General features: G+C 37.5%; 2 protein-coding genes across 5 annotated transcripts; one reads left to right on the top strand and one right to left on the bottom strand.

The window, feature by feature from the left end:
* The first annotated feature begins 455 nt into the window (after window positions 1-455).
* Window positions 456-8,566, top strand: LOC124412520 (DNA polymerase delta catalytic subunit). Of its 3 annotated transcripts, XM_046892459.1 has the most exons (15): window positions 456-656; window positions 915-1,020; window positions 1,437-1,469; window positions 2,100-2,211; window positions 2,516-2,688; window positions 2,753-3,015; window positions 3,103-3,329; window positions 3,407-3,573; window positions 3,670-3,915; window positions 4,000-4,302; window positions 4,379-4,849; window positions 4,952-5,358; window positions 5,441-6,094; window positions 6,174-6,281; window positions 8,431-8,566. In XM_046892459.1, exons 1-14 carry the CDS (start codon window positions 607-609, stop codon window positions 6,268-6,270), a joined length of 3,309 nt encoding a protein of 1,102 aa, XP_046748415.1. In that variant the 5' UTR covers window positions 456-606; the 3' UTR covers window positions 6,271-6,281; window positions 8,431-8,566. The 3 variants fall into 3 exon arrangements, with proteins under 3 accessions (XP_046748415.1, XP_046748416.1, XP_046748417.1); XM_046892460.1 differs by lacking the exon at window positions 1,437-1,469; XM_046892461.1 differs by lacking the exons at window positions 456-656; window positions 915-1,020; window positions 1,437-1,469 and adding an exon at window positions 1,747-1,890.
* Window positions 8,204-9,867, bottom strand: LOC124412536 (ADP-ribosylation factor-like protein 1). Of its 2 annotated transcripts, none has more exons than XM_046892492.1 (5): window positions 9,623-9,867; window positions 9,377-9,476; window positions 9,187-9,303; window positions 8,841-8,952; window positions 8,204-8,622 (listed from the first exon to the last, which is right to left on the bottom strand). In XM_046892492.1, exons 1-5 carry the CDS (start codon window positions 9,624-9,626, stop codon window positions 8,413-8,415), a joined length of 543 nt encoding a protein of 180 aa, XP_046748448.1. In that variant the 5' UTR covers window positions 9,627-9,867; the 3' UTR covers window positions 8,204-8,412. The 2 variants fall into 2 exon arrangements, with proteins under 2 accessions (XP_046748448.1, XP_046748449.1); XM_046892493.1 differs by having other exon boundaries at window positions 8,841-8,956; window positions 9,191-9,303; window positions 9,623-9,864.
* Window positions 9,868-11,633: the final 1,766 nt, after the last annotated feature.

Raw genomic sequence — 11,633 nt, 5'->3', positions numbered from 1 at the left:
TTTGTCGCAAAGAAGTAATAAAATAGCATAAAATCTATCCATCATTCTTTTGTTTTACCGTCATCCCCCCTCCAGACCCCGCCACTCGACGAATTTTGAAAATTCGTACAACCGTTTTTTTCGATCAATCTTTACATCGTTGACCGAACATGTATGTACCTACATTCAGTCAACGAATCTGCGAGTTTACCGAATTAATTGATGCAGAACGAATTCTTTCAAATCTGCAGTCTTTATTGAACAATCTTTAGAACGAACACTCACCATTTGCAGTATTTGCCTCCTGGACCGTATCGCTGATTGTTATCGACTTCTTCCTACTTCTTTTCTTTTTCGCCCACACTTCCATACCCTGCGACGGTTATTCGACTGAGGTTGAATCTGCAGCAATCTGCAGTCGCTTGATGATTGCAGGAGACGACAAGAGCTGTCAAAGATGGCGGCAGCTGTCGTAGATTGTATTCGATTTCAACGAAACCAACTTCAGGCATCAGTTTTCGCGCCATTCGAAAAGCGTGTGTGCTGATCGAACGCCAAAGGTCTCTGGAACAGAATTTAATCGCAGTGAATTTGTTTTGCCAACGACAAATTCCATTAAGAATTATAATGAATAAGCGGCCTTTTTCCGGCCCTCCGTCCAAGAAAAATAAATTCAGGTTAGCAAATATTTACGCATTAGTAACTTTTAGGTTATGCTACTTGGCATCACTCCGATTTTAAAAGGCTGACGATGACTCTACCGAAATGCGATTATCGCAATGATGGTATAAAAATTTTGCAGCTGCGCAGATAATTTTTATAATTCAAAAATATTTTTAGCTAGAACAAAAATTCACTTCCGCATTTTTTGAATTTAGGTCCTGTTTCGGTTCGCACAAGGAACTAACATTATTTCACTGATTTACCTTAAACAGGGTGGACGACGATGATGACGAATACCCAGGATCGTTCGAAGCGGAACTTGCCATCATGGAACAAATGGAAGACGAGTTTCAAGAAGCGTCTCAGGCCTCGGGGGAGGTATACACACCTGAACTATGTAACTGATTGCAAAAAACCCAGTTCTACGTCTGGCGATACTCACTGTGATTGATTATCAAATCTTGTATTCCTAAAAATTGATCAAAGTCCTTATCACCGTCTTAAATTTTCTAGATTCAATTTAAATACGATACACTGCGCATAGTTTTTATCTTAAATTAAAAGTGAATAAGATTACATATTTAGAATTACAGTAACAAATAATTCCAAAGATACTCAATTTTTACAAAGTACGTAATGCTCAATAAATATTACATTTGTTATCCAGAAAATAATCCCCAAATTTGAATTAACGTGAAATAAATAATCGTGTAAGCACAACAGTACCTGAATGACTGGTGAAGTTGTTAAAATTATTATCTCTTTGTCTAAATCTCTATAATTCACTCTTTTAGCCTGACCCTGCAGATCCTCAAATGCAAGTCAGAGTAAGTTGTCCTACGACCTGAGATCTGTATCGGCTACATACATGTTTTGTTGTTGCCTAATCATGCTTTGTTTTCGTCAGGAAATACGTTCTACATTATTTTAGCCATTTACTTCACAAGTTTTTTTTTACAAGGCACATTCATGATATTTTAATATTAAAACTATTATTCCATTATTCCTCATTAAATACTCAACCTCAATCCCCCAACGCATCTGCTTGCACTTTCTTGCACATGTGATTAACTGCTATCCTATTTCATAATGATAATCATATTGATGATAATAATCATGACGATCATAATAACAATCATAAATGAAGTAACAAATGATACGCACAAGCATTTCACTAATGATATGTGGCAGTATGCATTTTGTTATCAAGGTTGAAACACTAAAACTGCTAACATGCTGCGACGATTTGTACGTAATTTTGGATTATTGTCATTTATATTTGAGGAAAACATCATACAAATTGGTAGTGGCAAAAATTTCGTGTCTAAATATTATTCTGCACAATTGACCTATCACTAAATGCTTCTGGGAAATTATAATCTTGCTTTTGAAAAAATGTCTCATCCTCCATATTTTTTTAAAGTATGTAAATATTCATAAAATCTACTCTTGTTAAGGGTCCAGATCAAGAAAACACTTGTTCCAAATGGAATCGGCCAGCCCCTCAGCCATTCGATCCGAAAACAGACTCGCTCACTTTCCAGCAAATAGAAGTTGACCATTATATAGGTAAATTGCACTTGAAAAATATCCCTTTTACCCTTTATTCGACAATATACTAGCCAAAACTGTTGTGTTAAATTTTACACATTCTCACGCAACATGAAACTCGCATTGTTTAACATGCTCGTCAGTTTCAAACTAGTGAAAAATACATTCGTACAGGTATATTGAGAATAGTCAATTCGACCGAATCCCCAGACCTGGTGAAAGCCTATCCGAAGACTTGCGTGTTCAGTAACTTATTACCCATTTCCCTCATTATTATTTTATAATTCCTCGAATGAAAATTCAACAATAAATATTTTTCTAGGGCAGCCGCTGGCCGGAATGCCGGGAAGCAAAATTGGACCAGTAGCAATAATGAGAATGTACGGAGTCACGATGGAAGGAAACTCTGTATGCTGTCACGTGCACGGATTTTGTCCCTATTTTTTTGTCACTGCACCAGAAAAATTCAATAACTCTCACTGCAAACCATTCAAGGTAAAAAGCTTCGTTCTCATTGATTGACCGTCTTCTAATCAATTCGACATCCCGACCATTACAGGATGCTTTGAATCGAGCTGTATTAGGAGATATGAGATCGAAAAATGATAAAGTTACAGAAGCTGTACTAGTAGTAGAATTAATCCAGAAACAATCTCTGTATGGATATTCAGGCGAGGACTTGGTGCCTTTTATCAAAATCACAGTCGCCCTGCCAAAGCTTGTGGCTCCGTGTAAACGCTTGTTGGAGAAAGAAATGATCTTTCCAACATTCAGCGATCACATATACCAGGCCTTTGAAACTAACATCGAGTTTGATATCAGGTTCGCATGCAATGGCTATTATGATTGTAGTTAAAGACGCTACAGTTGACTATTAAAGAAACTGACTCGTCAATGCCCGTGATACAGATTTATGGTGGATACGCACGTAGTAGGCTGTTCATGGATCAAGCTAGTCCCTGGCAAATGGAAATTAAGAGGCCATCCAGGGAATGATTTGCCTTTGACCAGCCGTTGTCAATTGGAAGTTGACGTTGCCTGGGATAATTTCATTGCCCATCCACCAGAGGGAGAATGGGCCAAAGTTGCACCCTTCAGAATACTAAGTTTTGATATTGAATGCGCTGGACGCAAAGGTTTGTATACTGCATAAAACAGATGCTGAATTTTGTATGAAATTTGTAATTTATTCCTGCACGGATTCGTTTGGCAGGAATTTTCCCTGAGGCAAATCACGATCCAGTTATTCAGATTGCAAACATGGTGATAAGACATGGAGACACCGAACCCTTCTTGCGGAATGTGTTCACATTGGATACGTGCGCACCAATTATCGGTTCTCAGGTACTTAGTTTTCAAAAGGAAGCAGTCATGCTGGAGGTAAGTTTCGTAAAGTAGACTTGAAAATTCTTTGCAGATATATTCGCTGAAATATTAACTTAATTCTGAGTTTATGGAATGATTTCTTTGTCCAAGAAATGGGCAGACTTTGTGAGACAGTGCGATCCAGATATACTTACTGGCTACAACATAAACAACTTCGACTTTCCCTACCTGATAAATCGAGCACAGCACCTGAATGTGAAATCCTTCAGCTACCTTGGAAGAATAAAGGATATAAAATCTGTGATAAAAGATCAGGTGTTACAAAGTAAACAAATGGGCAGGAGAGAAAATAAGCATGTCAATTTCGAAGGAAGAGTGCCGTTTGATCTATTGCTGGTAATTTACTTTTACGCTTGTGATTCTCATGACTCTTCGTCTGACTTGAAGTTTCGCATATGAAATACAACGAATATCTTTCAGGTCTTAATTCGAGAATACAAGTTACGTTCGTACACGTTGAACGCGGTAAGTTATCATTTTCTCCAAGAACAGAAGGAAGACGTACATCACAGTATTATCAGCGATCTACAAAATGGGAATCCCCAAACACGAAGAAGACTTGCGGTTTACTGTTTAAAAGATGCCTACTTGCCGTTGAGGCTACTGGATAAGCTCATGTGTATTATCAACTACATGGAAATGGCAAGAGTGACCGGCGTCTCTCTTTGCAGTTTACTAACCAGAGGACAAGGGGTCAAAGTTGTTTCACAGCTGTTGCGAAAAGTACAATCCGTTTTTCTTACTACCAGAATATGCTATTTCAGGCCTGAACTCTTTGATAATGAGCTTTTTTTCTCAGGCGCGAGAAAAAGGCTATCTAATGCCAACGCATCAGGGTCAGGGAAGTGACGAACAATTTGAAGGAGCAACAGTCATAGAGCCAAAACGTGGATACTACAACGATCCGATTGCGACATTGGATTACAGTTCTCTATATCCGAGCATAATAATGGCCCATAATCTCTGCTACACAACGTTACTACCTGCAGCGACTCAACACAAACTGAAACTGACTAATGACAAGTTTTCACAAACACCAACTAACGCCATGTTCGTCAAGTCCTCAGTTAGAAAAGGACTCCTTCCAGAAATTTTAGAAAATTTATTGAATGCCAGAAAGCTAGCGAAAACAGAGCTGAAGAACGAAACTGATCCATTCAAACAGAAAGTTTTGGATGGACGACAGTTGGCTCTGAAAGTATCAGCCAATTCCGTATACGGTTTCACTGGAGCTCAAGTAGGCAAATTGCCCTGTTTGGAAATATCTAGTGTGAGTTGGAATTTTTTAGTAAAAAAATGTTTGTTTTCGATTGATTAGATTCCATTGAACTGTATTGAGGTATATCAAACAACCTGAAACATTGACTTTCAGAGTACTACAGCTTACGGTCGTGCAATGATAGAGCGAACTAAACAAGAAGTGGAGCAAAAATACTGCGTTGCTAATGGGTACAAACACGATGCTGTTGTGATATATGGCGACACGGATTCTGTGATGGTTAAGTTTGGTGTAAAGGATATGGCGGAGGCAATGGAGCTGGGAAAAGACGCAGCTGACTTCGTTTCGTCAAAGTTTATAAAACCTATCAAGCTGGAATTCGAGAAGATCTATTTTCCGTATCTTTTGATAAACAAAAAACGATACGCAGGTTTATTATTCACTAAGCCAGATAAATATGATAAAATGGACTGCAAAGGATTGGAGACCGTGAGAAGAGACAACTGCCCGTTGGTTGCCAACATGATGAACACTTGTTTGCAGAAATTATTGATAGAGAGGTGAGCCATCGTACCTCTATTTTTATTACGTTCAATCCTCATGCCTATTGATCACGTTTAAACAGTCAATTTTCTTGCATAGAGATCCGGATGGAGCAACAGACTACGCAAAGCAAATCATAAGTGATCTCCTCTGCAACCGTATAGACATCTCGCAACTTGTGATAACAAAGGAACTTACAAAGACTGAATACGCAGCCAAACAGGCCCACGTCGAGTTGGCGGCAAAAATGAAGAAGCGAGACGCAGGAACGGCTCCGAAACTCGGTGACAGAGTTCCATACGTTTTTACGTCCGCCGCAAAAGGCACTCCGGCATATCAGAAAGCAGAGGATCCGATTTATGTCCTCGAAAACAGCATTCCCATAGACTCAAATTACTATCTGGAAAACCAACTGTCCAAACCTCTTCTCAGGATATTCGAACCCATTCTTGGAGACAAAGCTGAATCTCTGTTACTGAGGGGAGAACATACCCGCACGAAATCCGTAGCGACTTCACGTGTTGGAGCACTGGCCGCATTTACGCGAAAGAAGGAAACTTGTATGGGGTGTAAAGCCATTCTGCCCACAGGGCGAGAGCACATGGCCCTATGCCAGCACTGTGAGTCTCGCGAATCCGAACTTTTCCAACACGAATTATTACTCGGCAGAAAATTGGAGGAAAAATTCTGCAGATTGTGGACCGAGTGTCAAAGATGCCAGGGTAGTTTGCATCAGGAAGTTTTGTGCACCAGGTAAGCAAACACGCTTTGTAAACCTTCGAATTTTCACACTTTCAGACCTTCCATTAAAATTCCGGAATTCTCATTTCAGCCGAGACTGTCCGATTTTTTATATGAGGAAGAAAGTTAGGATTGAACTAGATGCACAGGAGAAGCGAATTGACAGGTTCGGGATTCCGGCCTGGTAGTGAAATACAAGGTACAATATGATTCTTAAACTAGTTGTTTGTAATTTTATATATACGTAACTACCTATTTATTACATTATTAAATACTATAATATAGAAATGAATGGAATATTACAAAATTTGGAATAATACATTGAATGTATTTTTTATCTTGAACTCAATTTTCTAATGGTAAAATTCATCCATTTGCATAATATATTAAAAGTTTCTTCCTTTTCTTTGAATAGGATCCAACTTGTTTATGCATATCGATGCACAATCACATTGGAATATCAATTCATATTACTTCAAATCGTTAGATTTGTATAATTTTTGGCGCTGGCATGTGGCGCATGTATTAGTTTCATATTAATATCTTATTTTATTTCAAGCGTCGACCCCAAAACTGAGCATGCTATACAATGACAATTCGATATTACTAAATAATTAAATACAATCAATTTTACGTACCCACATTTCTCTTTGCGTTCTAGTCTTTGATGCAAGATAAGATTGTTCCGCTTTTTCATGCGGAAACCATTACTTATCATTGAAATCATCGTATCTGCCATATTTAATTGTAATATCAAGTGCTTTGTGTGGTGAACATTTACTTTATACACAATTTATCCACGATTTATCCACTCTCTATAATACCTATATCGGACCGTAAAATTTGTAATATTGGTAAGTTACATAAATAACTCGCCCGATTTTTACTCAACATGACGTTAGATATTTTTTATTTATTATGCATCGGGAATACTTTTGTCTCAATTTTAAATTATAAGAAATAGGGTGGTCTTAATTTGTTTTTCCGAATGTGTAAGAAATCTACTTGGTTTTTGTAACAGTTACAAATTTTCACTGCCTAATGAAAGGAAACTTATACCTATTCGGTTCAAATATGTAATGAATGATATGCAGTTTTTTGATAATTGGTAAACGTAAACTAGAAATGTATTTTATGACTGTAGAAAATTAAGTGATTTGATTGATCCAAATAACAAATATTACGATGTCCCTGAACGTTGATCACACGTAGTATTTTAACATTTACATAATAATACTTATTATTACTTTCTGGCCATTTTCTTATCTTTTCCACCGTAACTTCGTCTCGATGGTCATTACCACGAGAATCTAAAGTATTGCAATCAAGTAATATCATATCCACCCACTTTTAATATTATATTGGTAATCTAATCAAACCTATCAGTCAACTTTTTGTGTCAGTCCCATTGAACTGAGTTATTATAAAGAGATTTTGTTTGAGAAAATATGAAAATCAGTATTTGGGCCCTCTATATCACCTAAGCCGCTTGTTTTCTTCTTCAATACTTCAGATCTGCCTGTAATTTCTAGATGTAATTTTCCAGGTAATTGCATCAGACACCATGCGTATATAAGTACATTTTTTTCCATTTTTTCTATGTACAATAAACACCCACATCACAGGTCATTTGCTTCTGCAGTAATAACGGTGAACTGTCAGAATAAAAAAAATGCAGAAAAAAACGTAATGTTTCGACTAATTGGGAGCTCTCATGATTCACAATCAGAATAATTAAATGTAAAATTTTAAATGCGGTTTTGCTTGGTAAGATGCTATATCTAGTTGAATGAAAGTACTATTGCAAATAAAATTGTTAGCGATTTTACCTCACGTTTAGAAAGATCAGAACTTCTCCCCAAAGAAAATAAAGTAGGTAATATGCCGTTGGTATGGGAAACTTGATACTTACGGCAAGATTCGAGATGCAGAAATAACAATGGCTTATTTGAGATGAAGAGTAATGAACTTGTTTTAATTATTCGTGACAATACTGTAGCAACATAGAGTTGTCTTTTACTCTCAGATTAGAAGAAATACAATTTATTTTAGTTATCTCTTTCATTTATTTAGGTATCGTTAAGATTTTTATTTTTTAATCAATTTACTCCGTCTCTTCGGAACAAACAGTCAAATTTGTATTTCTTAGAATGTTCTGTCAACCTGACACTAAGCTGCAGGAAAATTAAAAAATATTCCAACGTAATAAATTAATGTACAAAACCGAATGAGGTATCTTTCACCACACAAAGACACTTCGATCAGGTGACTGTCGTATGACTAGTCTTATTGTAAGGCTCGAATGATGTCAAGTTTGGGATTAACATCAATCATTTCCTACTCAGTAGCGCGTTCGACAGCCAATCCATCGCCATGTCAAGTCCTTCTCCTTTGGTCGCCGAAGTCTTGAAGATTTGGAAGGTTCGATTCTTCAATGCGTCGAGACCTAATGCTTGATGTACTTCTGCGACGCTTAAACACCCTGCCATGTCTTGTTTGTTTGCCAGCACGACTAAAATCGCACCCTGTAACTCGTCTTCCTGAAAATGCAAAATGGGCGTAAATGTTTTCGCTCAATAATTAATTTCAACTCGGCAATTTAACAATAAGAAAAATGTAAAATCTACTCCAAAATTTAATTGTTTCAAACTATATTTTTAATAAGTTTAAATTATTGTTGTAATCTCTTGAGTAGAATATTAATGAATTCACATTTTATAGTAAAATAAAATACAAATCATGACCGAGCCATACTCACGCCTAACATATAAATGAGCTCATCCTTTGATATTCCTATCCTATCTCGGTCTGCCGAATCAACGACATAAATGATCGCATCTGTGTTAGAATAATAACATCTCCAATACGGTCTGAAATGTGAGATAGATATTATTATTTAGCTGGTTAATTTTCATCGATATTTGCAAATAGAATTGCAAAGAGTAGATTCAGGTGTAAGAGATTCATGCTGTAACAACCACCTTTTCATTTTTCATACGGTAGTGAATAGAGTGGAATTAAAAGAAATCCTATGACTGATAAGAAAATGAAATTGGCAAAATTAATTTCGTAGAGGGTGCAGCCTGGAATTAAGTTTTACGTACCGTATACTCGTTTGTCCGCCAAGGTCCCAAACTTGAAATTTGAGATTCTTGTACGTAACTTGTTCGACGTTAAATCCTATGGTTGGTATTGTCGTGACAACTTCGCCGACCTGAAGCCTGAAGCGAAAAAATTGAGGAATTGAAAAGCGATTAAGAAGTGTAGTCAACGAATAAAGTCGAGTAAACCAACCTGTACAAAATCGTCGTTTTCCCGGCACCGTCCAGACCGAGTATCAAAATACGCATCTCCCGACTACCGAGCAGGTTGCGAAAGTAACTTAATAACCCTCCTGTAGTGGCAAACGTCAAGATTATTAAAACCGGTTAAAAGAAATATTCGTAGACGAGCCGAAAATCTAATTGACTTTGTTTATCTCTTGATGTAGATGACGTGTTGGTACAGAACGAGCGAGAACTCGAGGTTACGACTACTTACCCATGATTTAAAACGCCTACTATTGTTTAAAAATCATAAAACTCGAGTGGTTATTTATTTATCAGCCCAAGATGACGACGAAATTCAATTAATCGGTCGCCCACCCCACTCTTGTCATTTACCAAACCCAGCTGCTCTTTAAACGCTTATACGTTTCCAGGTATGTACTCGATCACTGCTCACTGCCAAAATCCTTCTGCTGATTCCCTGAAGTTTGACGTGTTCCCGCAATTACCAACACAACCGAACCAAAGTCTCCAATCGGGCAGGCAGCCTGACGCAACGTAAGTCTTTGGTCGTCGTCGAAAATTAGTTCCAAAAATTCTCGTTTGCCGCGCGAGCGTCGCGGACTCTGATGCAGCGCTATCTTCAGGTTACTAATAAAATCTGCCGAAGAGTTCGAATCACTGATATATATCAGTGGTTCGCACGTGCTCGAGTCGCAAGCTGCGTCGTGAATTTCTGCGAATTTGTGCTCAGTTCGATAGTTTCCCGTAATTAATTCAATCCGTGTATCTGGCCTTAGTAAGTGTTCATCAAATAAACAGTTTAAAGTCATTCGGAGGTTCGTTTTCTCGTGGTATCCTTGCGACATTTTTTTTCAACGGTAAACAAATGACGATCGCGATTTGACCGTTACGCATTTTATTCGTGAATATCTTCGATATACATTCGTAAAGAAACTATATGTGAATGTGCTATTCGCGTAATAACTTTCTGTTTTCATTTCGTAACGATTAGTTTGGGTGTGAGAAGTGATATACGATCGCCACAACGATCTACGCGCATAAGTAAGTACGTCAACAATACATTACGCACTAATTGTTCACTCAATGTTCAATGGTCTTATCACATAGTCCACGACCATTTTCTTCCACACAATGCGTGTGAAAGCCTTTTCTGATACAATTGCGTGCGAATTCTGTGCCGAGAACAACAAATGCAATCTTTTGACACTATATAATCGTTATTTAATTAATGAATTCAATTTAATTTTCATTAAATTAATCTTAACACTTGATTTCCAACAGACGTGTGTGCCCGAGTGCTGAAAGCTAGCAGCTCTACGACTTCGAAGCTCCTTCCCGACAGGCGATTCCCGCTCCTGAGCGATGATCGGTAAGCCTCATTTGCAATCCGTTAAAGTGTCAAGACGCCGCGATCTTTGTAATGATTCGTGTGTAATCGGAAGGTGAAAATTTTCATAGAGACGATTTCCCTTTACGGTGTACGGAGCCTCGTTCACTCTCCAATTCCTTCAAGTTCCATTAAATTCGCTTGTACTTACAGCGTGTAGACTTTTGAATCCATGAGATTTTAAATACATTTCCTCTTCGCAATTAGCGGAAAATATTTTTGACGCCCCGTGAAAGAAAGGAATCGAGGACGAATTTAGTTTTTCATAAAAAAAATCTGAGATTCGGTTATTCGTTTATGGTGACAAAGGAAAAACAAAAATCTCTGAATAGCATTATAAAATAGACGAAATAAGAATCTTATATTTCATAGCTTATTCTATGTCCATTTTCCATTTCCAAACATGTTTCCAAACAATATAGAGACATAAGCTAGAACTATAAAGAAAACTTCGGAAAACTGTAAAGATGATAAGAAAATGAGGTTTTGTCCTTGCATAACATACGGTGAACAAATACGGAAATAAACAATAGTATATTACTTTATTTGAGAACTAAAAATCCAGTTTTATGTTTCGTTTGTTCTAGAACTAAGCAGAGACATCCGAGTAACTTCTCCGTGCCTCGGCAACGTTGGTAAGTTTGCATGTGTTTAGGTTACGGGTATTTCCTTGGGTCTCCTCTGTCACGTGGCGTGGCGGTAACAATTGTTACACAAATTTATGGTTTTCTATTTTTATGTATAGGCTCATTTGCAATCACAACGCTGCTTGACTTTTGGTTGAAATGTTTTGTTCTTTTTTGCAATTGATTCTACAATAGCTCACTTTAACTTATTGTTAGAAACTTTGCACGTTGTTGAAAGCGAAATGAGC

Source organism: Diprion similis, chromosome 11 (genome assembly GCF_021155765.1).
Source record: "Diprion similis isolate iyDipSimi1 chromosome 11, iyDipSimi1.1, whole genome shotgun sequence".
Lineage (NCBI taxonomy): Eukaryota > Metazoa > Arthropoda > Insecta > Hymenoptera > Diprionidae > Diprion > Diprion similis.
Note: the sequence above shows the minus strand (reverse complement) of the source record. Positions and strands in the feature narration are given on the sequence as shown.